Source organism: Zootoca vivipara, chromosome 10 (assembly GCF_963506605.1).
Source record: "Zootoca vivipara chromosome 10, rZooViv1.1, whole genome shotgun sequence".
In the NCBI taxonomy this organism is placed as follows: Eukaryota; Metazoa; Chordata; class Lepidosauria; order Squamata; family Lacertidae; genus Zootoca; species Zootoca vivipara.
The window spans coordinates 39,275,754-39,303,612 of NC_083285.1; the positions used below are offsets into that span (position 1 = coordinate 39,275,754).

At 41.5% G+C, this 27,859-nt stretch overlaps 1 protein-coding gene across 7 annotated transcripts in view; it reads left to right on the forward strand.

Annotated features, from left to right (window-relative positions):
- Positions 1-736: 736 nt before the first annotated feature.
- CNOT4 (CCR4-NOT transcription complex subunit 4) overlaps positions 737-27,859 on the forward strand; it is a 73,889-nt gene continuing 46,766 nt past the window's right edge. For 4 of the 7 annotated variants that reach the window (XR_009558273.1, XM_035128358.2, XM_035128348.2 and 1 more), the window contains exons 1-7: positions 737-989; positions 16,765-17,023; positions 19,658-19,855; positions 22,081-22,167; positions 23,359-23,460; positions 24,348-24,473; positions 26,203-26,336. Coding sequence is in view for 6 of the 7 variants with exons in the window: in XM_035128358.2 (XP_034984249.1) it covers positions 16,850-17,023; positions 19,658-19,855; positions 22,081-22,167; positions 23,359-23,460; positions 24,348-24,473; positions 26,203-26,336 (821 nt within the window). In the remaining variant the exon portion in view is untranslated. The remainder of the gene's footprint in view (positions 990-16,764; positions 17,024-19,657; positions 19,856-22,080; positions 22,168-23,358; positions 23,461-24,347; positions 24,474-26,202; positions 26,337-27,859) is intronic. The other 3 variants (XM_035128350.2, XM_035128352.2, XM_035128356.2) reach the window with 1 other exon arrangement.

The following is a 27,859-nucleotide window of genomic DNA, read 5'->3' on the forward strand; positions in this document are numbered from 1 at the left end:
TCACCACCCTCTAGCTACGGGCCTGCCTGGGTGACAGCCCGTCTCTTGAATGTACTGTACGTATTTTTAAGTAATTAGTGCATATGAGAACAAGTCTCAATGGTGAATCTGTGTGTCATACAAGGATTACTACCGCTAGGAAATCCCCAGAGGGTCACAGCAGAACAACGAAGAATATTGTTTGCCACCGACCATGCCAGGTTTTGTTGTGATACTGTATAAGCTTTTGCCGACCGGAGTCCACGAATCATGAATATTCATGGCACTGTCTATCCCATCCCTCCGTGAACCCCTTTCCGGCCGTGTTTAAAATGATCGGAATCTGTTGCATCCTTTTGAAAAGGGGAGGGATTCTTAAATGCAGGCTCCCGCTCTCTAGGAATGTGTGCCGGAGGAAGCGGAGCGGGCTGGGGTGGATAAGCGAACCAGGAGCATTTCAAACGAACCACTAGCTGACGTTAAGCCAGCTCAATCCCTCTGATTGATTTGGAACAAACCGGTTTAAATGCCACAGCTATCACTTCAGGGTTTCCTGGGCGACAGTGTGACCGCCTTGTCAACAGCCTAACCCACCCCCTTTTGAACCCAGGGAAGGACACGCTCGCCGGTTGCCCTAGTTCCCTCCCCCGCAGTAAAGACTACAACTCCCGTCATGCTCTCTCTCGCGTCGCGTCGCCTTCTACCTTTTTCCTTTCCCCCGCACCCGCCTCTCCGGCGGCTCGTGCGCATGCGCCTTGGGAGCAGCGTCCGGGGCAGGCAAGCAGTCTCTCCCTAATGTAAGATGGTGGCCGGTCTGGCAGCGGAGCGCGCAGAGCCTGGAGATTACCCGTCTCTCACATAAAGGTCGTCGGAGGAGCCGCCTGGACCCCTTCCCCGCTGCTACAGAAGCCGAGCGAGCGAGTGAGCGGGAGGAAGGGAGCGCGAGAGGGTATCGCCGCCCCCGCCGCCAGACAGCCGGTCGCCGTGGAGCAGGGACGACGAGGCGGCGGGTGAGTGAGCAGCCGGGGCTGGGGGAGCGCTAGCCGGTGCTGCCTAGCTACGAGAGAGCGGAGGCTTCGCGAGGAGCCTGCAGGCCTCGGCCATCCCTCATGCGCCTGCTCCAGACCCTGGGCCGGCGCCGGGGCTCCCTCTGGCCGGAGGGGCGGGAAGGGGGGCTGGGGCTAGCCAGGGCGGCTCCTGCCCCTGCGGCGGCGGCGGCGAGGGCCGGCTCGCCTCCCTCAGGACCGCAAGGGTGGGCTGAGGGGTGGCCGGCGCCTGGCCGCTCGCGCCGGAGACCAGCTGGATGTAGAGGGGGCTCCGAGGGAGGCGGAGGCCACGCTGTGGCTGCTCAGGGCGGGGGCTCGGGAGTCAATAGAGGCGGAGGGCTCCCGGGCAGCGCCTCCCTCGCATCCCCATCCCCACCCCGCCGCTGCCTCTCGCGTGTGCGTGTTCAGGAGGGGAGAGGGAACCCGGGACCTATCGCTCATAGGCTTTGCTCCGCTGCTGGGTCTGATAAGGTGGTGAAGAGGAGGTTTCTCATCCTTCCATCCACAGTATTGAAGAGGTGGTGGTTGGTGGGGAGGGGAGTATCCAGGCTCTCCAACAGCAGCACGTGTGTTTGGGAGTGGGTGGCAGTTAAGTGTCCCCTCTTGCCCTATTGTGATGGGCATTTCGAATTCCCCTAGATTTTAAAAATTTCCTCTTAACATTCCCGTATGGCTTTTCCCGTTATACAGAAGTCAGTTCCTCATGCCTTAAGTTTTGTGGGATGCTCCGATTAAGTAAGGTTGAAGGCCTTTCAACTCTTTCTCTTCCGTAGTTTGCATTTCCTTTCTTCGTTCAAAGTGAGGTTATGGTTCCTTCATGTATCTCCCCCGCCCCCACCACTCCACACATACTTTTTTATTTGGGTAGTAATTCCTGACAGATTTCTATACCCTGTGTACTAAAGGTACACATGTTTCTCAGGAGGAAAATCAATGCTAGTGTAGGACATAAGCCTAGGAAGTAATGCAGTCAGGAGCTGGGGTCTAGAAATTGGCATGTAATTGGCTTCCTATACCTTTCACTACTTAAGGGCTTAAGAGTTCTGCTTGTGACTTCTAATAAATTGGTTTAGGTTGGAGTGGTGGTGATGTGCATGCTATAATACTCTCTGTGTTTACCTTTTTAAAAATAAATAAATAATGCAGATCATACCCTTAAAATATGAGAAACAGGTATTAGCTACTACCTTTGTGGCCATAGGCATGTTAGTATGGTGATAGTAATAATAAGAGGAAATGATTATTGACTGACTTTTTATTCCTTGAAATTATAACTACAAAAGAAGTTATGGAACAAATTATTAAATATGTCTGGTGTACTTGTTCCTTGTGGTTCAACAAATTCACAAAGTCCCCATAAAACATGCAGTTTTAGGAAATCTTTTGTTCAGGTAACTTCATATATGGTTTGATAGTCAAACACATTATACCAGGTTTTTTAATCATTCTGAAGTTCTTAGTTTCTAATCCTCCAAAGAGAAGTAACACATGCATCTGTTTAGATATGTTTGACAGTAAGACATATGTAACTATTTTTATTTGTATGCCAACTTTGTTGACTTGCCAAAAAAATGAAAGTTTGTTCTAAGAGAGAATTGTCACTGTATGGTACAGGGGCCATAACGACTGGAACAAGGCATTTATAACTGCGTATTTTTATTATTATTCTTGGCTTCTTTAAGAGGCAGTATTGCGCACTAAAAGGTATCGGATCACGTTGTTTAAGTTGGCATCTTTGAGCCGTATGTCTTGGGAGAGCCCAATCAATTCATACTGGACTAATTTGTTAGAAGAATAAATACACACAACTTCTGCATTTCTCATAGGTCATAATTGTGAAATAACCAATGTATCCTTTATCCTTGACTTCTTAAAAAGTTGCATAACGTGAGATTTCTCTTGAAGCATATGCCTACTAAAAATGTAATTTGAAGAATGTATGCAGAGCATCATACTACAAGTTACATCCAAAATATACTACATAAAGATTTTGTATGCCCCCATCCAGAATTACTTCTGAAGCAAGTGCTGTAATGTATAAACAGTAGTACTGTACAGTGTGAACAAGTCTGAGTTACTACCGAAAGTAAGACACTGTCTTATATTTATTTTCCTCAAGAAGACACACTATGACTTATTTTCATGGGGTGTCTTATTCCAGCGGGAAGGGCTCTGGGCACGGCATGGCATGGCGGAAGGCAGCGAGCTGTTGCCGGGAGGTGCCGCGTCCATGTCTTATTTTCAGGGTATGGCTTATATTGTGGAAATGCTTAGAAATCCTGCTACGGCTTATTTTATGGGTATGTCTTATTTTCGGGAAAACATGGTATCCATAGTTACTGCAGAAGGTAATCAAACTCAGTTGTAGGGTGGTGGTCTTATTGACCATTTTCATTCCACTTGCAAATATGTAATGTCCTGCTGGAATGAAGCAATTATTTATATGGAAAAATAATAGAATATCTTAAGTATTAAATCTTTTCAGAGTGTATATATGCTCTTTAACTCATGCATCTTTCCCAGAAACTCTCACTTGAATGTTTCTTCAGGTAGAAAAGGCAAATGGCCAGCCCTATTACTTTTTCTGGGTTTGCTTTTTTCATAAAATCATAGTATTGTAGAGTTGGAAGGGATCATGAGGATCAATGCAGGAATCTGTTGCCCAATGTGGCGTTCGAACCCACAACCCTGAGATTAAGAGTCTTGTGCTCTTCTGGCTGAGCTACCCCCCTTTTTTTGCAATACAACACAGGGGGGAAATACTTGAATTCTAAGTGGGCTGTAGACCTGAACACTTATATAAATAATATTTGGAATTTATCCCTTTTGGTTGATGGGAAGATTGAGGCATAAAGTTGGGATTTGGAGAAGTCATCAAGTATTTCTCTTTTAGGTGCTATAGGGAAAGTGAATGCTTTCCTGCCAAGAAAAGGGGCATTTTGAAGAGTGATGTCACCATGAAACCTATTTGCCATAGAATTAGAGCATAAGATATATGGGTTATTCATTCATTTGCAGGTATAGGAATAATGTAGGTGCCTCGTTCTGCGAAAGAGAAAAGCAGTACTTGGATCAACCTGTACTCTAGGTAATCTGAACTGCAGTAATCTGCAGTAAAATACATAGACAAAACTATGACTCAAGACCATACTGAGTACATCAGTACATATCTTGAATTGTTGACTAACATGTTTGAAATGTTTTAATATAATTAATTAGGAAGAACTGCCCAGCTGCTTGCTTAGAAAAACCAATTTTGCTAAAATCTCTCATGTACATGAGAGGTTGATGATATAATGTGCTACTTGATACATTCAGTTGCTGAACAATTTAGCTAGAGCCCTAGTTCATAAGCTTTGCTTCAGACTTATTTGTTGTGTTCATTAATGGTGGTTTCTTCAGAATGTGGTTGCAGCTTTGAAGTACTAAAAGTAATAATTAGGTTTGAAAAGATAATAACAAGAAAAGAAAATAATAATAATAATAAGAAGAAGAAGAAGAAGAAGATACTGCATCTAACAGCTCAAAAATGTTAGGAGTGGGCAGTTGTTATCCAGGCGCTTAGTCTAGGCACCAGAAGCTTCTGATAAGAGGCAGAAGTGTAGGCCTGCTATCAGGCCAGCTACTAGCTCACCTATGTGGATTATTCTATACCTGGGCAAATAACGCAGTTAACCCTCTTGTCTCCAGTTTGTATGACACAATTTGTAACACACTCAAATATGAATAGCAACTGGGTTTTGAGCAGAGTTTTTGACAGTATTCAGCTGCTTATTGACATTTGCCTATTTCATGGCATATTAGTGGGAGTCAGGGATTGAGATAGCAGAAGGATGCCAAAATATGATGTTGTCCACATACTGCATGTGTGCCTTAACAAACCTTTTGCCTTTTTCTTGGCTTCAGTTATAGTGAGCTATGAGCAGAGCCAATATTTAGTCCTTTAGTCCTTGCATGCCTCAAAACATAGCCCCTCTCAATTATTAGTTGCCAATATGACTTCTAAATTTGCAGGTTGAGAATATTCCATCCTTGAAATACTGTAGTATTAATCTGATAAAGCAAAGTTGTCACAATAATTATTGTACATTTAATTTAAACTTTATTTCTGCCCTGTTGGAAGTAATTGTTTGGCTTCTACAAGAGATTTGTCTCATTGAAGGGTTATAATTCTGTGGTAGAGCACATGGTTTACCTGCAGAAGACCCCAGGTTAAATCCTAACATCTCCAGTTAGAAGGCTTTTAAATTTAGGCTTGGGAACGACCTCTGCTTGAGCTCTTGGGAGAGGTACTGCCATTTAAGATGGACAATACTAGGACTACATAGTACTAGCAATACTAGGGCTACATAGATCTGACTTGGTATAAGGCAGCCGTGTCTTCATCTGACTCATTGACCTCTTTAATTCATGATACCACCCTGGTTTGATTACAAGCTTTGATATGCCATAGTAAGGAAGAATGGTGTACATTTTATCGATACAATATTTCAACATGTTCAGTATTTGCTGCTGTCCAAGATCATAGGGTGGCATGTACAGGTGCAGAAAAGGCCAGCAATGGCTACTAGCTGTGATGACTATATTTCAGTGTCAGAAGCAGTATGCACCTGAATACTTGGGGACTCTGAGTGGAAAAGTGCTATTGTGCTTATGACCTACTTGTGGGATTCCCATAGATACCTGGTTGGCCGCCATGGGAACAGAATGCGGGACTAGATCGACCTTTGGTACAATTCAGCAGTGCTCTTCTTAACAGCTTAAGTACAATTACCGTAGCTATGTTTACATGTAGACTTAAATATATTTATATTTATAATACATTTTTGGCCAAGATGGAAGTCTCCTTCCTGAAGTTTGGAGAGAGTTACAGGGAAGCCAGCAGCATTGCAAATACAGTATTTAAGATCATTTTTAAATGAAATGTTTTGAGGAATGCAGGGCTAATGCATTTCAATCATAGGAATAGCATTTCTTATGCAAGGTGGAAGCTGTAAAATGTAAATTGGCTCCTGTTGTAGTGAAGCTTGACTATTAAAAAGAAAAGAAAAGAAAAAAAGATGCAGGTGTAGTAACTTAGGCATATTGTTATGAACATGAATTGTATTTGAATTTTCAACAGGCCAGAATTATTTAATTTATATATATATTCACAGTGAGGGAACGAGAAACCCACCTGAGCAAGTGGCTGATCAGACAGCAAGTTCTCAGTGGAGCCTCCTTCCAGCTTTGGTTTGATTGTAGTAAAACAATCTGAACTGTGTTTAAGACTCTAGTTTATCCCAGCAGATTTCTTAAATGTCAAGTCCAAACTTCAAATCTTTTGAATTTCTTGGAGGAAAATTGTGGCTTTGTTGAAACAAAATAAAAAAACTCCTTCCAGTAGCACCTTAGAGACCAACTAAGTTTGTCATTGGTATGAGCTTTCGTGTGCATGCACACTTCTTCAGATTTGTTGTACCCTGTCCATGGTGCTGCAGTGAACAGGGTATTAGTAAGCAGGTGTTCCAAACCAATGTGGTCTCCATTTTGTTTGTTGAATTATTGGATCAACAACTATTGAACAAGTATTTATTATGCTCCTTAGAGTATACCTGTGAGTGATGGGTTGTAATAAGTAAATTAAGAGCCTTCATGAAGGATGATGTAATTCCAATGAGAACATTACTTACATGATTCCTGTTCAACAGTTAAGCCATGGCAGTTAGCTTTCAAATAATTTATTGTATGTGTAGATTGGAGGGACGCGGGTGGCGCTGTGGTCTAAACCACAGAGCCTAGGGCTTGCCGATCAGAAGGTCGGCGGTTCGAATCCCTGCGATGGGGTGAGCTTCCGTTGTTCGGTCCCAGCTCCTGCCCACCTAGCAGTTCAAAAGCATGCAGTGCAAGTAGATAAATAGGTACCACTCCAGCGGGAAGGTAAATGGCGTTTCTGTGCGCTGCTCTGGTTTGCCAGAAGCGGCTTAGTCATGCTGGCCACATGATCCGGAAGCTGTCTGTGGACAAACGCCAGCTCCCTTGGCCATGCCATCTTGATGAATTGGGCCAGGTTGGTCTCCCCTATGTCATGTTATTTTCCCTGAAAGTCAGGTGGTTCACCCTCCCAGTGACACTTTGTTACCTGACTAGTGATACAGGTCAGTTTACCTCCCTGTCAGCTGTGCATTTCCAAGCAACATACAAGAGTGCATTATATAATTTTCTATTAAGATATGCATGCAGGCAACCCCCGATTTGCGCAGGGGTTGCATTCCTGGTCATTGCACGCTTGCCCCCATTCCACCCTTCTAGTGGCATCTTTTATGACATTTGCAGGTTCAGTGTGTGTGTGCAATTGCACATATACTGGTCACACCTAAAATGGGGTTACCCGTATACCTTTCATATGCTTAAGGTAGTAAATTTAGGTTATTCCAGTTAAAATATAGAGTTTGGGATATACTCGCAGTATAAGAAATACGATCCAGCATATAAGATGACCCCCAACTTTTGAGAATATTTTCCTGGGTTAAAAAGTAGTCTTATACGCAGGAATATACAGTAGGTTTGAAATAAATCAGTATTAAATACCAACTTGTCCCCTTGGAATTTCTTTTTTTTTCTGCTGTGCAGATGCTTAGCTTGCACAAACGAAGAGTTTATAGTTTCGTTACATTTTTCTTCCCGCCCCCCTATTAGGCTTCAAACAGCAAAATAATGTGCACATGAAGGAACAATGACAGTGTAAAACTCTGAACTATGGGTTAGGGACTAAAGGCTACACATGGAAAAGTCCAAATTTCTACTCTTTTCAAATTTGATATATCCAGTGTGATTTACTGTCAGGTTTGACTTTGAGCGGAGAAAAACTCAAGCAACTGTATCATAAGGTGACTGTGAGGATAGGGTAATTGGTGAGAAAATCATACTACCGTATTCCATTAGTCTTCAGTTCCCAACTCTAGTTTCCTGCTTCTTTCCCCTCTCTGTCTCTTGTGTTCATAGGCTGTCTTGTTCCCTGAAGTCTTGGCTAATTTAAAATGTACTGCACCATAAGGTGCTTAAGCATATCGTTTTGTAAGTTGGTAAATAGTAAAGAAAGTAAAGAATCAACATTTTGCTAAACTGTTTTATGGAATCTTAGAACAGTATTTACACATAAAACATTATCATTCCAAAACAGAAGTAATTCCTGTTTCTAATGAGAGATCTTGCTTTCTGTTCATGTGCATGGGTATATTGGTGTGCCATGTGCTGTTGTGCTAGAGCAGTGGAGAGAATGTGATCAAGGTTTTCTCTTTGGTAAATCATGATGATAACCCTCCAGTACTCATTAGCTATCTTTGCAGTTATACTACACTGGCTCATTGTGATCTTATAATAAGAATTTAGTTCTTTGTTCCTCTTAAGAGTCAATGATAATGGGTTTTTCTCTGCCTTCTACAAGTATGCGATTTGTATCATATGCTAGAATAATGAACTTGTGAAAACAAAGATTACTAATGCCACTACAAACACTTTACCTAATGTGTGAAAATGGGATTTATTTTAAGGAAATGTTGTGAACTACAGTAGCTCATATCTCCTGATTGTGTCTATTCACTGTTTGGGCTAAGAGTTAAATGGTAGGATTCCTCTGTTGGGAAGTGGAACAGACTCCCACAAGGGAGACTCCTACTCTCCTTCCTTGGAGGTTTTAAGCAGAGGTTGGGTGGCCATCTGTTATGTATGTTTTAATTGAGATTCCTGCATTGCAGTGGGTTGGATTACATGACCCTCAGGGTCCCTTCCAACTCTACGATTTTATGATTCCATGAATCACATGTTTGCACAGGCTGTACATGAATTGTCTTTTGTCCACTGATTTTATGGCAAGCAATATGAAAACTTTATGAAGCATTCTTTTCATTCCCCAGAAAAGCTAACATTTGAGTAACTTATAAAAAGAAGTCCCTTCATAATAGTCTATTTCAAGAAAGCCCTTCCGCTTACTATATCAAGAATGAGAAGCTGCTTGTAAACTTATTTCAGATCAAGATATAACTGAATGCAAAGAAGAGTAATTGTACATGCTCTGATTCTTTTCCAGAACTTTTCCAGAACTTAAACTTTAAAGATATGTTTCAGGTTTATATAATCTTACTTATTATCCTTGTAGGATTTTCAAAAACAATAATACCAGCTTCTATTTTGGTGATGTGTTGGACTAATGTAGACTGGATTTTAAAATTCCTGATAGAAAACTTGTCTGGGTTTACTGGTTTGTCTGTACACATGTATAAAGCTGTTCACATCAATATGTCATTCAGTAGCTGTGTATACACAGATGGCTGCAAGTCACCTGTAAAAGAAAAGATTTAGTAGATATTCAGCTTCTGCTACTTGAAGGTGGTACCCTGATGAGAAAATGAATCTAGGAAACTAGATGAAAGAAATACATAAATATATTTACTATTCCAATGCTGTGCCGCTCATGATACTGTTCTTCCACAGCAGTTGTGATTAAACATGTTTTGGTTTCACATAAGGAGAAGTAACCTGTTGGCATGAGAAACATCTTCAAAAAACGTTCTTGTGTTAGGTGTACCCCCAAGTGGTAATTATAGAGTAAGCTAGGGCTGCCATATGTCCAGAATTTCCCAGACATAGCTGGGATTCGACCCTCGTAAAAAGCTCAACAACTTTGGCAAGGGAAAAAAAGCTCAACAATTTTATTTTCACTTTTTGAAATATGACAACCCTAGGGTAAGCAACCAGGGTTTCATTGAGGTTAGGTAAAGACCTTGTGGCATGTATAAATCAACCACTAAGCTCTCTATCTCTCTCACTGGTGTATGGCAAACGATAAAGCTTCTGAACTTAGAACTGCTTTGCTTCTCTTCATTTTAAAGGGCATTAAACTTGCATATTAATTTGGGGAGGGGGAATTATTAGGTTGCTATTATTATTATGTGTTTTCATATTGTGATTTATGTTGTGAACTGCCCTGAGACCTGCAGGTATAGGGTGCTATACTAATTTTAATAATAACAAGAACAATAAAAATAGTAATAATTCTCCCTCCCAAACATATACTTTTACTAAAGCATATATTTCATGATTCATAAGTTCCAAAAGACAGTTGACTTGGTCAGTTCAATCTGGGGGCTCATTCACATGTCCGCTTGTCCCGTTCTTTGAAACCAGGGGTCCAAAAGGTTTTCTGCTTGTCCTGTGCTTTCTAGGCATGGGTCTGAGTGGTTCCACATCTCTCCCTGGGAAACCCTCCTCTTTTACCACTGAATCGGAGCAAACATCAATCTTCTGAAAAAAAAAACCCAGTTGGCGTTTGCTCTGATTCAGCAGTAAAGAGCATTTTTCTTTTTCTTCAGAGAAATGTGGCAGGGCAAGCAGATGTGTGGACAAGCCCTTAATTCTCCCCAGCATATTTCTCTATGCAGTATTGGCCTGAAATGGCTTTTTTCTTAAGAATGTGAGCATATAAATAAGTAGGACTTTGTCTACCTTTCTGAGAATCTGCTGAACTGATGCAAGCTCACTTGCACATCTGATTTTAACTTCTGGGCAGAGCAGTCCAAAATGGGGCAGAGGGATAACTAAAGGTGAACATGTCGCCTGATCAGAATCTTAAGGCATGCAGTGAAAGAGAGGGGGAGTGTTTTTACCTTCTCCCCTACCCAAAGTCCCCCCCCCCTACTTTTTATTTAAAGCAGTTTTCCTCCTAGTGTATATTTCCCCTCTTTAGGGTGCAGGTCAGGGCAAGGAGAAGGCTTTGGATTCATCATAACTCCAGATTTGACACATCCCTTATTTCTTCTACAGAAGTCAGAACTCCAATGTCAGTAAGACAGGGGCACAGAGGCTTAGAAGTTGTATGGCGTATGAGGTCTCTCTCCACCTTCAGAAGGGGGAGATCCAAAACACTCTGTGGCTCCTTAGATGCCTTCCCAAGGACCACAGCATTTTCAGCAGGTTTTGCGTCATTGCTTCCAAGCTCTGGGCTTTCACTGATTTTTGGCCAGACAACTTTGAAACTGTTAAATTGCTTCATCCTGAGTGACTAGGTATTTACTTCTTGGATCTAGTAATAGAGGCGAACTGAAGGCTTGCCTTGTGCAGAGTTAGACCAGTGGTTCATCTAGTTCAGTATTGTCAACACTGAATGACAGCAGCTCCTGAGAGTTTCAGACACAAATATTTCTCAGCGCGCCTTCGACTTACCAAGGATTGAACTGGGACTTTTTGTACCAAAAGCATTTGCTGCACCACACAGTTGCAACCCTTTCCTTAACTGTTAAGTAGTGCGCATGATAGTTCTCTCCTATGAATATGTTGGATCCAAGCATGCAGCAAAATGTACACCAGTGTGATGGTTACATGATAACCTATGTGTGGGATTTGTATATAGTAAGGTAAAGGGAGGTAAAGGGACCCCTGACCATTAGGTCCAGTCACGGGCAACTCTGGGGTTGCGGCGCTCATCTCGCTTTACTGGCCGAGGGAGCCAGTACAGCTTCCGGGTCATGTGGCCAGCATGACTAAGCCGCTTCTGGCGAACCAGAGCAGCGCACGGAAAAGCCGTTTACCTTCCCGCCGGAGCGGTACCTATTTATCTACTTGCACTTGGACTTGCTTTTGAACTGCTAGGTTGGCAGGAGCTGGGACCAAGCAACAGGAGCTCACCCCATCGCGGGGATTTGAACCGCCAACCTTCTGATCGGCAAGCCCTAGGCTCTGTGGTTTAACCCACAGCGCCACCCGCGTCCCTTGTATATAGTAGTGCATTTCATATAGAGGCTCTCACCTGCATCTTTTTCTGTATCTAACCCATGCTAACTTCTAGCTCTCCTGTTTCTGTTGTTCAACTTAGTTTTATTTTATTTGTGAACTGTCCATTCCTGAAACCAATGTTGAAGTTTGACTATAGGCCTAGCATATGATTTTATACAGCTACAGCAGAGCTTTCCAGACTTTTCACGTTGGTGACAAACTTTTTAGGCATGCATCATTTTGCGATATAGTAATTCAGTTTTACTACCGAACCGGAGGTTAAACTAACCACTTTCCAGCCCCGGAAGGATCGTGGGGAGTGTTTGTGTGACACACCTACACACTGCAGCCAACACACTAATGTGTCGCGACACAGTTTGGGAAGCTCTGCCCTACAGTAACACTGTGTGATCATAATTCTATGTGCATTTATGTACTCTTTTGTTATGATGCTACAATTTTAGAAAAAGTGGTTGGAAACAGTGAAGCTTGACAAGCTTCCTTTTTTGAACTGATCCTTCCTTCATGTTGGAGTGCTTAATTTCTTTCTCAGTATTAACTCTTGACAAGGTCTTAACTTCATTGGATTAACTTGGGAAGCGTGCAGTTTTATTTTTTTGATATCTGAACCTTCTAGGGCACTCCTCTCTCATGTTCTCAAGCTTATTTTTCCAACGACAAAAACCGAAACTTGGGATTGGGGGGGGGGGAGCGAGCAGGAGAGACCACACAAAAAACACCTCTGCATAGGAAGTATGAAATCTACATAAACTGTCATATGATTACATATTTGTCTCTGGCTGCACATAAATGTAGAACTTGCAACAGGGTGATGAACACATTTATAGATAAGTACACTCTCAAGCAGCACTCATCAGCTGGAGCTGTGGACTTGCTAGTTTCAAGAAATAAATCCCTAGTCACTCAGGATGTAATATTTTGAATGGTTTCTAGCCTTGTGTGGTTCATGTATCAGTAAAACTACGGTATTTGATATTTTCTAGACTCCTGGGCAGCACAGAAGTACTCATAGACTATGTGGACCCCATGTCCATTCTATGTGGTATAGGTACAACAATATGATGCTTCAGAGTTACAAAATAGAAATGTACGTCTGGGTGGTAAGTTTTTTAGACTGGGGTCGATCTTCTGTGGAGAAGAGCCATAGCTCAGCTGTAGCTTTGCATGCAAAAGGTCCTAGGTCCAGCCCCTACATCTCTAAGTAGAGTTGAGAGAGGTCTCACCTTAAATTCTGGGGAGCTGTGTATTTAATGAAGGCACATATATTTTGCGTAGTTACACTTCATGCAAATGTGTTCATGCTGTGACTGCTGAGTTAATGAAGTTTGTAATAGAAGATGTTTGCTGTATAAAAGGCAGTTACTTAACAGGGTGCCAAAAATAGTATCTGGGGAGTAAACTGAGGAAAGTCCTGCTAAAGTGTCCAGTTTCATTTAAAAGAGACTTATAGGCTCACCAGGACTAATATATGGGCCTGTGTTATATTTCCATGGATGTTAAAAGGATGCAAGCTGTAGTAATGAATAGGTATAAGCCAGGCATCCCCAAACCTTGGCCCTCCAGATGTTTTGGACTACAATTCCCATCTTCCCTGACCACTGGTCCTGTTAGCTAGGGATCATGGGAGTTGTAGGCCAAAACATCTGGAGGGCCGCAGTTTGGGGATGCCTGGTATAAGCTGTGGTTGACTTCAGCAGATTGGAGCCCTAAAAATCTGCAGAATTTCTAGGTGATAACAAGAGTTTGGGGCATCGACCAAGGAGACGTGAGTTCATATTCCTGTTGATCCGTAATGCTCACTGGATGACCCAGACTAATATTGTTTCATCCACTTACCTTGCAAGGTGGTTGTGCATGAGATAGCTCCCATTTAGCTGGTTTGAGATTCTCTGGGAGGAAGAGGATACAAATTCAAAATGGAAAGTGCAATAAAGTATTTCCAAATTTTCTGTTTTGGATCTAGTTCACATGTGGTGGCGAGAAGCTCAGCAATTGGTTAATTCATTCTAAATCACTTTCAGATTGCTTCAGATAGATTTTATGCAGGACATTCCTAACTCTTACGCCAGTGATTTTCAACCAGGGTGCCGTGGCACCCTGGGGTGCCTTGAATGATGGTCAGGGGTGCTGCGGGCAACACTGGACTCTGCCCCCTTCCTTTCCCTCCCTCCTCTGATGCTCTCTAACATCTCTGCCTCCCAAAGGCTTGCACAGCTTTTCATTGCAGCAGCCCTGGCTACATTTTCCGCAGGTGAATGGTGCCTCTTGGGCTGGCCAGGGGATGCTGGTTGCCAGGGGCTGAGCTGGCCTCTGAGTAAGCAAGTGGGCAAGGGAGTCCAGCCAGCCAGTCCACAAGCCCTTGCTGTTGGAATGGACGGACAAGTGGGAAGGCAGGCAGGCAGGCAGGTGGTGCACTGGCCATTCTTGTGCTTGTTGTGTGCAAGGCCTGCCTGGGAGCTGAGCTCCCGCCACTGAAGGGGAGTCTTGCCGCCCTGCAGGCCCGGCAGTGCCCACTGCTGCCACTACTGACTCTCAAGGTAAGGTGCTGGCTTCACATTCACCTTTGGCCAGTCTCCATTGGGGCACTAAGGCTGGGAGCATCCTTTCCCCAGGCCCCTGTGGGGCAGTGTGGGGGGGACCTCTCTTTGGGGTGGGTGGGTGACAGCTCAGAGACCAGGGGCGGTGACAGCGGCTGCCCGGAGGACTCCCAAGGAGAGGGGAGGGAAGGCTGAGGGAACAGTCCATAAGGGAGGGTATTCGAAAAAGGATGAAAGGCTGCCAGCTCTGCAGGCAAGGGGTGACATAACTGAGCTCCTGAGCCCCACAGTGGTGCAGAAATAATTTAGTTACAGGTAGGTAGCCGTGTTGGTCTGAGTCGAAGCAAAATAAAAAAATTCCTTCAGTAGCACCTTAAAGACCAACTAAGTTTATATTTTGGTATGAGCTTTCGTGTGCATGCACACTTCTTCAGATACACTAGAAACAGAAGTGTCAGACCCTATATATATACAGAGGGTGGTGGGGGTGGGTGGGAATGGGAGATGGGCTGATGGGAGTGGTAAACCTGTAGATGGGTGTCAGCAGCCATTAACACCCATCTACAGGTTTACCACTCCCATCAGCCCATCTCCCATTCCCACCCACCCCCACCACCCTCTGTATATATATAGGGTCTGACACTTCTGTTTCTAGTGTATCTGAAGAAGTGTGCATGCACACGAAAGCTCATACCAAAATATAAACTTAGTTGGTCTTTAAGGTGCTACTGAAGAAATAATTTAGTTGCTCAAGGGAGCCATGGACTCAAAAAGGTTGAAAACCTCTGTCTTCTGCTGTCAATGTAACTCCATTGAAATTCAGTAAGAATTTCTAAGTGTGTTTGCTGACACCTACACCCCATTCTCTAGATTAGAATCTGGTTGTATTTGCCCACAGAGGAACAAGCAGGGCAAATTAGAAGACAGGATGTTCAGATATCATTTGTGTTGTTAATTACAAATCTTGAACTGCATTATGACAAGCAAAACTATTTCTCTCAATTTGTTCTAAACAAATCATGAACTTTGTTAAACACTTGGACAAATCAGTCTTTAACATGTATAGAGAATCCCAGCTATAGTTTCTCAACATAGTACCTAAGGTTACTTTTAGCACACCAGTTCATTTTAAATTCTAAATATTATCTGCTTCTGGGCACCAAGATGCTTGTGTTTGTATTCATGGCCTAGTGCTACCTATTGTCGTAGAAGTCACTATTCCTTGTGCTCCATTTTTTTCTGCAACCAGTAGTGGCAGCTTGCTGATGTTTGTAGAAAGCTTTTTGATTTAGTTTTTCATCTTGTCAAATTGATGGGAGCCACTGGAAATTGAGCAAGTGTTAGAGGAAAAGACATTGATGTTGTTTGGGATAATAATAATATCAATGCTTTTCTGAATCAATTCAAGAATTGTTTGCTTTAGTACTGCAAATGCTGCATTACTTAGATGAACACTATTTATATGGGCTGGCATTGATGGTGGTTCTGAGCTGATTTTATGTGGTTGAGGGACCCCTGGCACTTCAGTAAATAAAATGTAAAACTTCTCTAACTCTGCCTGAGCAATGTTTGCCAAACAATCAAATGCAGGGAACCTTCTTTCTGAAGGTCAGATTGCCTCCAAGATAATGTTGGTACACTGGGTGCATGCTGGTAGTGGGTGGGGCAAGAGTCAGGGCACCCCTTTTCTTCCTTTCTGTCACACCATTTTTCTCGTGTTTTTCCTTTCCTTTCCATCTATATTATATTAAACCAAAGGCTGCAGATTTGACTGCTATTGATTTAGTTGATCACTGAACAGACTGCTGCAGGCCAGTTTCTATCACAGTAATTATACTGGAGAGCTTGCATACAACCTCCACATACCGTTGTGATTTCTAAGATATAGAATATACTCATGTGTTATAAATCCAAGGACATGTTGAGGTTTTTCTTTATGCCAGCTCTCGGCTGTGGAATTTCATTCCCCTCAATTGAATACTGGTTGGCTATTGGTTCATTTTTAAGTGTAGTAAATGTCTTCACCACATATTGAGGGTTGGCTGGAGGGCTACAAACTCCAAAGTGTATAAGAATGCTTTCTGTGAATCATGTAAGAACAAAGAGTTGAAGAAATTTTCACTTTGGCTGTTTACTTGGAGGACTTCATTACGCTGTTATACAACAAAGGGTTGTAGAATAATTTGAGATGTTTGCTTAAATGACAGTGGGAAAACTAAAGGCATAGATGCCACTTTTTTCACAGTTCATTGAGAGTGGAAAACTTTGTGGGTTAATACCCCTTGAAAACTAAGTTGGAGGCTGGGAAATATTTTAAGCAAAAGCAATGAAAAAACCAAGCTTATAAACTGCTTTTTGATTCAGAGAGAATTAATTGGTTATGCTCCAATGTAGACTTAAATAGTAATTCATTCATCTTTTTTCTTTTTCAGATCTTCAAGTATCTTCATTTTAGTTTTCTGTGCTATTCCTCCCTTAAGTTATTATATACTTTTTTGCTGCTGTGTGAAAACAGAGATGTCTCGCAGCCCAGATGCGAAGGAAGACCCTGTGGAATGCCCCCTTTGTATGGAGCCTCTTGAGATTGATGACATAAACTTCTTCCCTTGCACCTGTGGTTACCAGATCTGTCGCTTCTGTTGGCATCGTATTCGCACTGATGAGAATGGGCTTTGCCCTGCTTGCAGAAAGGTATATTAAGTTCATTAGAATAAATTTGGTTATGTAATAAGGTTCATCAACATGAAATGTTGCTTCAAACGTGATGTATCTTGTCCCCTAAGACTTTATCTTGGGGTTCACTGTCAAATCAGGGAGAAATATGGAGTCCCTTTAAGTGAAATATTGGTCTTTGTTCAAATTTGAATTCTATACTTTACACAAAGTATTCTCCTGAATTCATGAATTGTCAAAAGTCAAGTACCACTGTAAACAGTTTAGTGGTACATATATCATAGGGCAATACAGTATCCTCCACTTCCAGCCACAGCCATTTTCGGTTGTCTCATCTGAAATCTGCAACAAGCGTCTGGTTGGCAGGGCAAGTGGGAAAAGGGTGGTCAGGCAGATGGAATGACTTTCCCCTGTCATAGGACCTGTTATCAGAGCAACAGGCAAAAAGTGAAGCAGGTTTCTGTGTATACATCTCTCCACCCAGAGAAGTAAGATACATTGTCACTGTTCAAGGACACATTCTAGCCAAGCAAAAGAGCTGGAGGAGAATATGGAGTAGGGCCCAGTGAAGGGTGTCTGAGTCCTGATGGCCAGATTAGAGAAGCCTGGAAGGCGGCACTTGGCCTCTGGGCCTGAGGCTTCCCACCTATGGTTTTCTTGATATGGTCAAGAGATCAGTAACTTTTCTCCTTCAATGGAGCACATGTGATGTGCATCTGCCAACATAGCTGGGGCACTTTAAATGTTGTTTGCTCATGAAAAAGCAATTCTCATACTACTTGTGCTGGTATACTTGTGATATCCAGTTAAGTGATGCCTAGAGTACATCTGAAATCAACTAAACTTCATTTATTTCAGTGGGTTTAAGTAAGGCTTAGCCGGGTGCCACCCTAAAACTGTTTCAGTTTAACTTTTTTAAGTGAACAGATGTGTTTTGGTTATTGCATCATCTCTGTTTTTCTTTTTTCTTAATTTGCACCCTTTCTGTAATGTGGTGCGGTGTTTGAAATCTGTAGATCCTCATAAAGTACTTCACTAGGACATTAGTTTTGAATGCTTCTGATGACCCAGCTGTTTGAACTCATTGACCTGCTTAAGTGGGTCACATTTCAGGTGCCAGTGGTGGTTAAAGGGAGGCATGTATAAAAAAACTGAATGTTGCATTGCATGTGATTTAGGCAGCAGCAGGCAATATTTAGATATAGTAGTGTATAAATTCAAATAACAGACATTTGGGCAAGAACCACGTGAGATTAAGTAGATCTAGGTCCCGTCCCGTCCCTCACTTGTTGCCACTAGTTGAATTTCCCATATTAAAATAATCTTAAGTCCAAGTTTTAGACTGAGCTGCAAGCCACAACATCCATAGTACTGTCAACATTGTTCCTTTTTGTTTTCTATGTATTAGTTTATTCCTTTTAGACCGTGAGTTACTGCTTGAAATGAGGCAATCTGCTTGGTGCACTCTTTCTGCCTTCATGCCTTAAAGAGCTATTGGCTCTCTCTAAGGCTTTACAGGAGGCAAAAACATGCATGTGCAAGGATCCCATGGTGGCTTCTTTCTTGGCTATGTTCTCACTTTCTACAGCCATTACATTTGGAATGGCATTACCTCAGGGAATCACTGCTTGGTCCACAGGCAACTGGTTATGTACTAAATTTAGAAATCTGTTTCCCCCTTTAATTTTCCTTTCTTTGAAACAAAATGCAAGAAAAGAACATGCTTGTTTTATTTCCAAATATTTGTTGTGTGTACCTGCAATATTAGAAAGCTGATAAAAAGCTCTATACTGTACTGTAGTTTGGTTATATATATATATATATATATATATATATATAGAGAGAGAGAGAGAGAGAGAGAGAGAGAGAGAGAGAGAGAGAGAGAGAGCATTGAATGATTTTTAACATTGCTAAGGCTGCCATGCTACACACTCTTGATGGGGATTAAGTCCAATTGAATTACATGAGTCTTCCTTCTGAACAGACATATGTGATCGCACTAGAAATGAGGCTTTGGTCTTGGTCACATGTTGCTTGCCATTATTTGAGAAAGTTACTTTAGCTTAGCATTAATTTAAAAAAATTTTAGGGTCTTTTAAGAAGAAAAGACCCACTTCTTACATCATTCCTTTGGAATGAGCTTTGGATTTTTTTAAAAAATAATAATGTTTTTTTAAAGGTATTCATCAGCATGGTATTGTCATATATTGTGTTTTTGTGACCAGTTTCTGTTACTGTTTTATCATGACACTCATACCCGTATAATATCAACCATTATATTTTCAGATGCCTGCTATGAAACTTCTTTACATCTACTGTAATCACTCTGTGTTTTCTGTATTCTGTAGAAATGCACCAAGCTTCTCACAATGAGAAGACAGGTAATGGCAGCCTATCTACCATTACCTTTATCTGCTGCTGCACAATTCAAGGGAGGAAATGTCAGCCATCCTTGCAAAGGATGATATCAAAGTTTAAGAAGCCTCACTGGCAGAAAGTGCACACCTATTCCTTGGTGGGCTCAGATTTATTTGAAACCATTGCTTGTTTCTATGTCATTCATATAGCATCTATTGCAGTGGGCTTGAGGTTTGCAGGAAACAGTGATGTGGAAATTATTAATCAAGGCTTACCCATTTTTCTTTTTATAAGCCATATCCAGAAGATCCAGCAGTGTATAAACCACTCTCCCAAGAAGAGCTGCAAAGGATAAAAAATGAAAAGAAACAGAAGCAAAATGAGAGAAAACAGAAGATATCAGAGAATCGTAAACATCTGGCCAGTGTACGGGTTGTACAGAAGAATCTTGTATTCGTAGTAGGGTTATCCCAACGCCTAGCAGATCCAGAGGTAAGCAGCTGCCAGAAATCTGAACTTCCTATAGAATAAGTGTATCCTGAACTTTTGCTGCAGTTATTATAGTTGCCAAATAAATTCCTACTCAAATTAGTTGATTCTTTGGGGCTTTTCAGTGGTGTTCAATACCACCAACCCAGGGCTGTGGACCCATAAAATGATGCCGGTTGAATTCTGTTATATCCCATGGTCATTAGTCTGGGAATCCTGGTTGAAAAGTCATCAATACGCGGATGATACTCAGCACACATACACTTTTTCATCAGACCCTAGGGAGACAGTAGACACTGAACTGATGTCTTGAGGGAGCAGTGTGTCATTGAATATGCAATAACTATCCTAATAAAATAGAAATATTGTTGATTGTGAGAACCAGTGGATCTGGAGTTAGTTGTACAGCCTGCCTTGGATGGGGTTGCATTTGCTCTGAAAATGGAGGCTCTCGGCTTTGATGTGTTCTTTGATCTGGAACAGCTTCTGGATGCTGAGCTGGGACCACCTTTGCTGATATACTAAGCTGCACTTACTTGCAGAAGACAATTCTGGCCATGGTAATTCATTCTGAAGCCTGCTAAAGCATCAACTTTGATAGCATGACTTTACATGGGGCTGCTCTTAAAAGCTTTTCAGACATTTTGGTTGGACCAGACTATCTTAAACTGGTCAGTGAAACATATTACTATGTTGGTGCACAATCTGAAGGAGTGCTAACAAGGATTTTCTGGGCCCAGTACACTGTATTGGCACTGTAAGAGGACATTTGCATATTAAAATCTTTGTGCCCTTTTGCTGGTAGCTATGCAATGAATTGTTAATTAATGCTTGCACCATAGATCCTGCACATCAGGAGACATGCTCAATTCCTTCAAATTTTGAATTCACCATGGTTTTCTTTTAACATTCACCTACACTTACCGTGTAGTAGTATTTGCAGAAAATAACTTCTGGGGACTACCTGAACTCAGACAAACCCACCATAGGAAAGATGCGTTCTGGTTGATAAGAAAAAAGGGTATACTACAGAGGTTCCAAGTGCTACAAAATGAGATGGAATCAGGAAAAGTGCACCAAAGGGGAGGGGAAAACAGAAGCTCTTTAGGATCCCAGGGATTTCTTTCTCTTGATGCTCACAAAGCTCACTCTTCAACCACAGTTTTGTATTCATTGGTTAAAAAACACTTAAACCTCCCCTCTCTTCTTCCTAACGTCTCAACAAGCAAGATTGATGTGTAACAATGGAAAAATTATGAGACACTGCATTACATTTGTAAACCAAGAAAAGCCTCAATAAATTTTTTATTAAAAAACACACACACTTAAACACAGGAGCAGACTGCCTAGCACAGGTGTCAGCAACCTTTTTCAGCCGTGGGTGAGCCATGTGGTGAGCCAGACTACATTTTGAAAAAATATATGAATTCCTATACAAATTACCCAGAGATGCATTTTAAATAAAAGCACACATTCTACTCGTGTAAAAACACACTGATTCCCGGACCGTCCACAGCCCGGATTGAGAAGGCGATTGGGCCGCATCTGGCCCCCGGGCCTTAGGTTGCCTACCCCTGGCCTAGCATATCTCATCATAATTGCTTAGTAGGGTATCTGAACATCTTGCTTTATAAGTTTATTTCTAGGAGGGCTAGATTTTTTAAATGAAAGCTCATAGTCAGGGGCAGTGTTTCTCAACCAGTGTGCCTCCAGATGTTTTGGGACTACAACTCCCATCATTCCTGACCACTGGCCTTGCTAGCTAGGGATGATGGGAGTTGTAGTCCCAAAACATCTGGAGGCACACTGGTTGGGAAACACTGGGGCCCTGCTGGCAGTGGTCCTGTTAAATTGGTACCCTCTTGGCAGGCCTTTCAATCTCCACTTGGAATTTTATGTGATTTATGGACTGCGGGCTGTTAGAAGAACTCACTATAATACAGTGTTGTTAGACTTTGGGAGAGAGAATTGAAGTTATCTGCCACTAATTGTAGGAAATATGGTATGTTGTGTGCCTGGGTGGAGACTCCTGCCCCTCCAGTTGACAGCCCAAGACCAATGTTTTGTATAGTTCATTTGTAACTGCTTAGCAATTTTCCATTGCTTTCTTTGGTTAAAAGATTTTTCAAAGTGAGCAAAAATAGTTAGGCATCCATTAGTAGTCTGAATTTTGTCTGAGCTGCTTCTTGATATTGCTTTTATATCAGTAAATTTAATCTTCCAAACAGGTTTTGAAAAGGCCAGAATATTTTGGGAAATTTGGTAAAATACACAAAGTTGTAATCAACAACAGCACATCATATGCAGGCTCACAGGTAAGATACTGATTTCCCCTTACCTAGGCAAAAGGTGGGTGTTCAGCTGGCTCTGTTTTTGTCTGTATGTACTGTACTAATAACCAGAGTCAGATTAATTCTACAACGTAGAATACCCAGCAGTAAGGTGTAAACTGACCCTGAATTTCTACAATTAGAATGTAATTTCAGTTAAGGGTAGCCTATAAATGTATTACCCTGCAAACATGTGTACAAATATTTTCATTTGTTCTGTCTGGAATGTAGCCTCCTTATTATTGCCTCCCTGTACACCCCTGTTCAGGAGTGTAGTTGCATTCTAACTTGGAGCATCCCATGATTTACTATAGCTGCTTTGCTGGTGCAGAAGCTGATATACTAAAAATATGTTATAGTTTTTCACTAAATAGAAAGATTGTATTGACTTTTGGGTGTGCATTGTACCTTGGTGAAGATTTTTTAATTATACCCTAATCTGGTTGATATGCTAATGTCATACTAATGAAAAAATTAATTCCCATCTCAAAGTATATGTTACTTTTTCATTCAAGTTTGTTAGTAGGAAAGGAATATGTTACTTGGAATACTTAAGCTTTTAAAAGCTGGCTTCAAAATGGGTAGAGGAGCAAAGAGCAGGCAAAAAGTTAACATAATTGTAAAGAAAGAAGGGAATCCAAATGCATGGTAAGGATTTTGGAGTAAAGCTGTTGTGGCCTCGTTGCTATGAATATCAGTGTACAGAGTTGGGAAACCATCAATTCAAACCTAACTTCAGCAAGCCCAACCTTGTATGGTATATATGATTTTACTCATATTTTTTGAAGAAAGGAACATAGTGTTGTTGTTTTTTTTTAAAAAAACAGGTTTTGCATTCCTGTTGTAGCAGACATTGCCTTAGAAGTATTCCTTTGTGTTTGTTTTGTGGATAGGAGTGCCTCTTAAAATGGTGCTTGCCAGGTGAAGTATTTAAAAGTACTTCTATGACAAAATGTGTTTTAAATTTGCTGTCCGATTAATCACAGGCATTTCTGTAATTTGTTTAAACTGATTATTCACATATTGCAGCAATAACTACTACTGTACTTTTGCAAATGAATCCTTTGCCGAGGGCTTCTTGTATTAAGTACTTCAGAATTTTGTGAAGTTCAGTGCTGCATTATAGGATGACTAATAAGCTGACCTATGCACATACTTTTCTTTTTAATTATCTAGGGTCCAAGTGCAAGTGCATATGTAACTTACATCCGGTCAGAAGATGCACTCAGAGCCATACAGTGTGTCAATAATGTGGTAGTAGATGGAAGAACACTTAAGGTAATATGAATGTGTGTATGCAACTATAATTATGAATGTATGTGTTTGTAACTATACACTGGTACCTCGGTTTAAGTTCACAATTGGTTCAGGAAGTCGGTACTTAACCTGAAGCGAACTTTCCCATTGAAAGTAATGGAAAGTGGATTAATCCGTTCCAGACGGGTCCGCGGAGTACTTAAACTGAAAATACTCAAACCGAAGCGTACTTAAACCAAGGTATGACTGTATAAGAATAAGGTTGTGTGTGTCACGTAATGGCAAATGTTTATAGAATCATAGAGTTGGAAGAGACCACAAGGGCCATCCAGTCCAACCCCCTGCCAAGCAGGAAACACCATCAAAGCATTCCTGACATATGGCTGTCAAGCCTCTGCTTAAAGACCTCCAAAGAAGGAGATTCCACCCCACTTCTTGGCAGCAAATTCCACTGTCAAACAGCTCTTACTGTCAGGAAGTTCTTCCTAATGTTTAGGTGGAATCTTCTTTCTTGTAGTTTGAATCCATTGCTCTGTGTCCGCTTCTCTGGAGCAGCAGAAAACAACCTTTACCCTACTCCATATGACATCCTTTCATATATTTGAACATGGCTATCATATCACCCCTTAACCTTCTGTTCTCCAGGCTAAACATACCTAGCTCCCTAAGCCGTTCCTCATAAAGCATTGTTTCCAAGCCTTTAACCATTTTGGTTGCCCTCTTCTGGACACGTTCCAGCTTGTCAGTATCCTTCTTGAACTGTGGTGCCCAGAACTGGACACAGTACTCATTACATGTAACTGAGCACCATGATACCAGAAGCTGGATTCTAAAACAGGCTTACTTCTAAAGTATATACAGTAGTTTGTTTTCCTTTATGGTTAATGTCTCGTTCCCCCCCCCCCCAGGCGTCTTTAGGAACCACGAAATATTGCAGTTACTTTTTGAAGAATATGCAGTGTCCTAAACCAGACTGTATGTATCTACATGAATTAGGGGATGAAGCAGCCAGTTTCACAAAAGAAGAGATGCAGGTATGTGTGTTGCAACCTATACCATGAAATGTTACTCTAAATGCCTCATATTTCTGATCCGAGCCAGTAAATCAGAATTGAAACTACAGTTTCGATTTCAGAATGTGGTTTAGAGAAACCACGATCAAAGTATTTAAGCCAACACATGAGGAGAGTGGGAAGAATGCATGTATGCATCATTTTATCTGTATGCCACCTTTCAATATTTAAAACAATGCTCAAGGGGGCTTCCAACATGAAAACAATTACATAGTAGTCATAAACAGTAAATAAAACATACCAGAATGTGCAGAATCTAATAAAAAAAATTCCACATTAAATCATCATAAGATCTAAAAACAAAGATACAAAAATTTATATCAGCAAGAGCAGCAGCAGCAACAACAACAACACACACACACACACAACACACACACCATTCTCCAACCTAAGGGGTCTGTTCAGCAGCTTCAGCTTTTGTAACTGGAGTCAGTCAGGGCCCCAACTTCCCAGGCCAGGTGGAAAAGGCCTGCAGTACAGGAAGCAGGTCTTCCAGGTCTCACAGCCAAGACGGTCCCTGGTTGACCATGGCAGCCTGACACTTGTTCAGCCAGGATATTTACCGGTATGTCCAAACTGGCTTGACTGTCTTCTCTGCTCCTTTTTGAAATGGAGATAATGCCCACAGCTGGAGTGAGAGGAGAAATAAAGACTTTGAAGCATTCTTGCTGCAGATTTGAAGTTACATAAACTGAGCTGTGAATAAAAGGTAGCAGTTATGTATTATATAAATATAATATAATAGTAAATCTCCTACATGATCATCTAAAGGCAATGGACAATAAAAACAAATTAGAAACACAAAAAACCCTACATTTAAAAGAAAACTGAAAGCCGTACAGTGGTGCCTTGCAAGACGAATTTAATTCATTCCAGGACTCAATTCGTCCTACGAAAAATTCGTCTTGCGAGTCGCGGTTTCCCATAGGAATGCATTGAAACTTAATCAATGGGCTATGGGCTCCGGGGGACTGGCGGCGGCATGGGACGGGGCTTCGGAGAAGGCACAGCGCTTCTCCGAAGCCCCGTCCCATGCCGGCTGTGTGTGAGGCGGCAGGGGGGGAGAAGCGCTTGGCTTCGGCTCCGTCCCCCCTGGCAAAGGAAGAACTGCTGTCAGCTTCCCGCGCTGACAGCTGATCTTCCTTTGCCGCCTTCCTGCGCTACATTCTATGGCTGCGCTTTGCAAGACGAAGCAGCAGCCATAGAAAACCTCGCCGTCTTGCGAGTCCCTCGCGCAACGCAAACTCTTTCGTCTTGCGAGTTTTTTGTTGCGCGAGGCATTCGTCTTGCGAGGTACCACTGTACAAATTAGAAACTCATGTGAGAGATTCATCACTCTGCGCCTTCTGAGCAGGTTACCTAAGAAACTGAAATGGGCATTGTGGGGTACACCTATGAAATGTACTCATTACTATGAATTGTTCTGAGGTTACCTTTCAGTGAAATTAGAAAGGTCTTACCCAGCTTACAATAAACTCCCTTATGCAGCAATGAATTTACATTCTTACAAAAGAGGCCAAAATAGTTGTCATAGTCTTGTGATTTGGTGGGACGTGGACTAGGCTAGCTTAAAATAACCAAGCTTCTCTTAGTTGAACATGAGAAATGAAATTTTGATGTAAAGAAGATTTCACTTCAAATTACCAGGTTGGCAGAGTTGCATTATTTTATAACTATTTTCCCACCCCAGGCTGGTAAGCATCAAGAATATGAACAGAAGTTACTCCAGGAATTATACAAGTTAAACCCCAACTTCCTCCAGCTGTCTTCAAATGCAGTTGACAAGAACAAGAACAAAGTGACTTCACTACAGAGGTATGATGTGTAAGTAAAGGTTCTCTGCGTGTGCTCTTTAGTTTTCATCAAACCTCCCCCTTTACCCCTCTTTCTCAGCACTCTGTTTCACTGCCTTACTGCTTAAGCCAGCACATTTGACATCTTACTTCCTTTGCATCATTATACAGAAGTATGCTGCATTTTCAAACAACTGTGCATGCATTTAGTTAAATGAAATCTGCTGCTTTTATCCCACATTTGAGCATGTGGGATGCACACATCTCAGCACTTATACCTACATTGATAGGATTTTTGGATGCAATCTGAGTTTTAAGTTTCAGCAGATGTTCGCATTAGTGCATCATTTACAATTGTAAAATAGTATGTTTTGGTGTGAAATAGCAGGGCATGTCATTAAACTGGAAATACAAAATGCAAGATTTACTCATTTTAAATACAACACAACATTACTATGAAAGTGTGAGTTCAGCCTTGCCTTTAGAAGGTGAGAATGCCACAAAGGACTCATCTGAAAGACAAAGTTAGTGTAAAATGTTCTGACTCATTGCAACTTAGTTGAGATTTTTGTTTCAATACGTTGGCTGCTAATATGTAAGGTGCAGACTTTGACAGAGTAACATAGATTTATACGTATGTCTGTTTAATGAAAGGTTGCTGAGGTTTTTTTTGACCTAGCATCTATCTGTTCCAAGTAACAATTTTAAGTGGTTGTCTATTTCTGGAGAAGTTTACATAACTTAATGGCAGAAACACCATTAATATTTAGAATATGACATAAGATTTGTGCTTGCAAGGTACTTCTTGAGTTTGAATGGTAGTCAGACTACTATCACCTCTGGTTTAGCCTCTTCAACTATTAAAAAGGGACACCTAAATGAATGGGAAAATCTATTTCTAAATGAACACCAGAACTTTGTGACCATAGCAAATGATTGGTGAACAATAAATTGCACTCTTTAGATCCTTTCTTAATGGGGATCCTTTTCAAATACGATTTCAAGAGCAACCTTGTTCAGGATCCTAAACAATTTTTCCAGTGCCAAATCTTAATGGATCAGCATTGCCTCTTAAAGGAAAATACAAATCTTGTATTAAGGAAAGTTGATACTTTGACTCTGGGCAGGACATCAGCTCAGTTTTGTCATGTGCTAGCCTCTCATACCTTCTTACACTCTTGGCTATTGTATTATTGTGAGCTTTGCGAGATAAATACTGTTTCTTCAAAAGCATTAAAAAAAATAAACCAAACATGCAAGAGTCAAGTCATGTTTTCTCACAGTGTGGTTTGAGACCTGATGGAGTCACATCATAAGGCAAGAAGAAACAGCAAGAAGACTATGTCTTTAGAAATGGCTACAAATTTGGCTCTGTCCAGTCTCTGCAGTAGGAATTTCTCAAGAACTTAATTACCATTCTTTAAAAAAGGCCCAAGATAGATTGGGTATGCATGACCATTCTATCTGGCCCATAAAACAAAGTAGAAATAAGCTTACTTCCTACTGGTTCATTCTTAATTGTCTGTGCTGTCTCAGCAGTGTTAAATCTCCAGT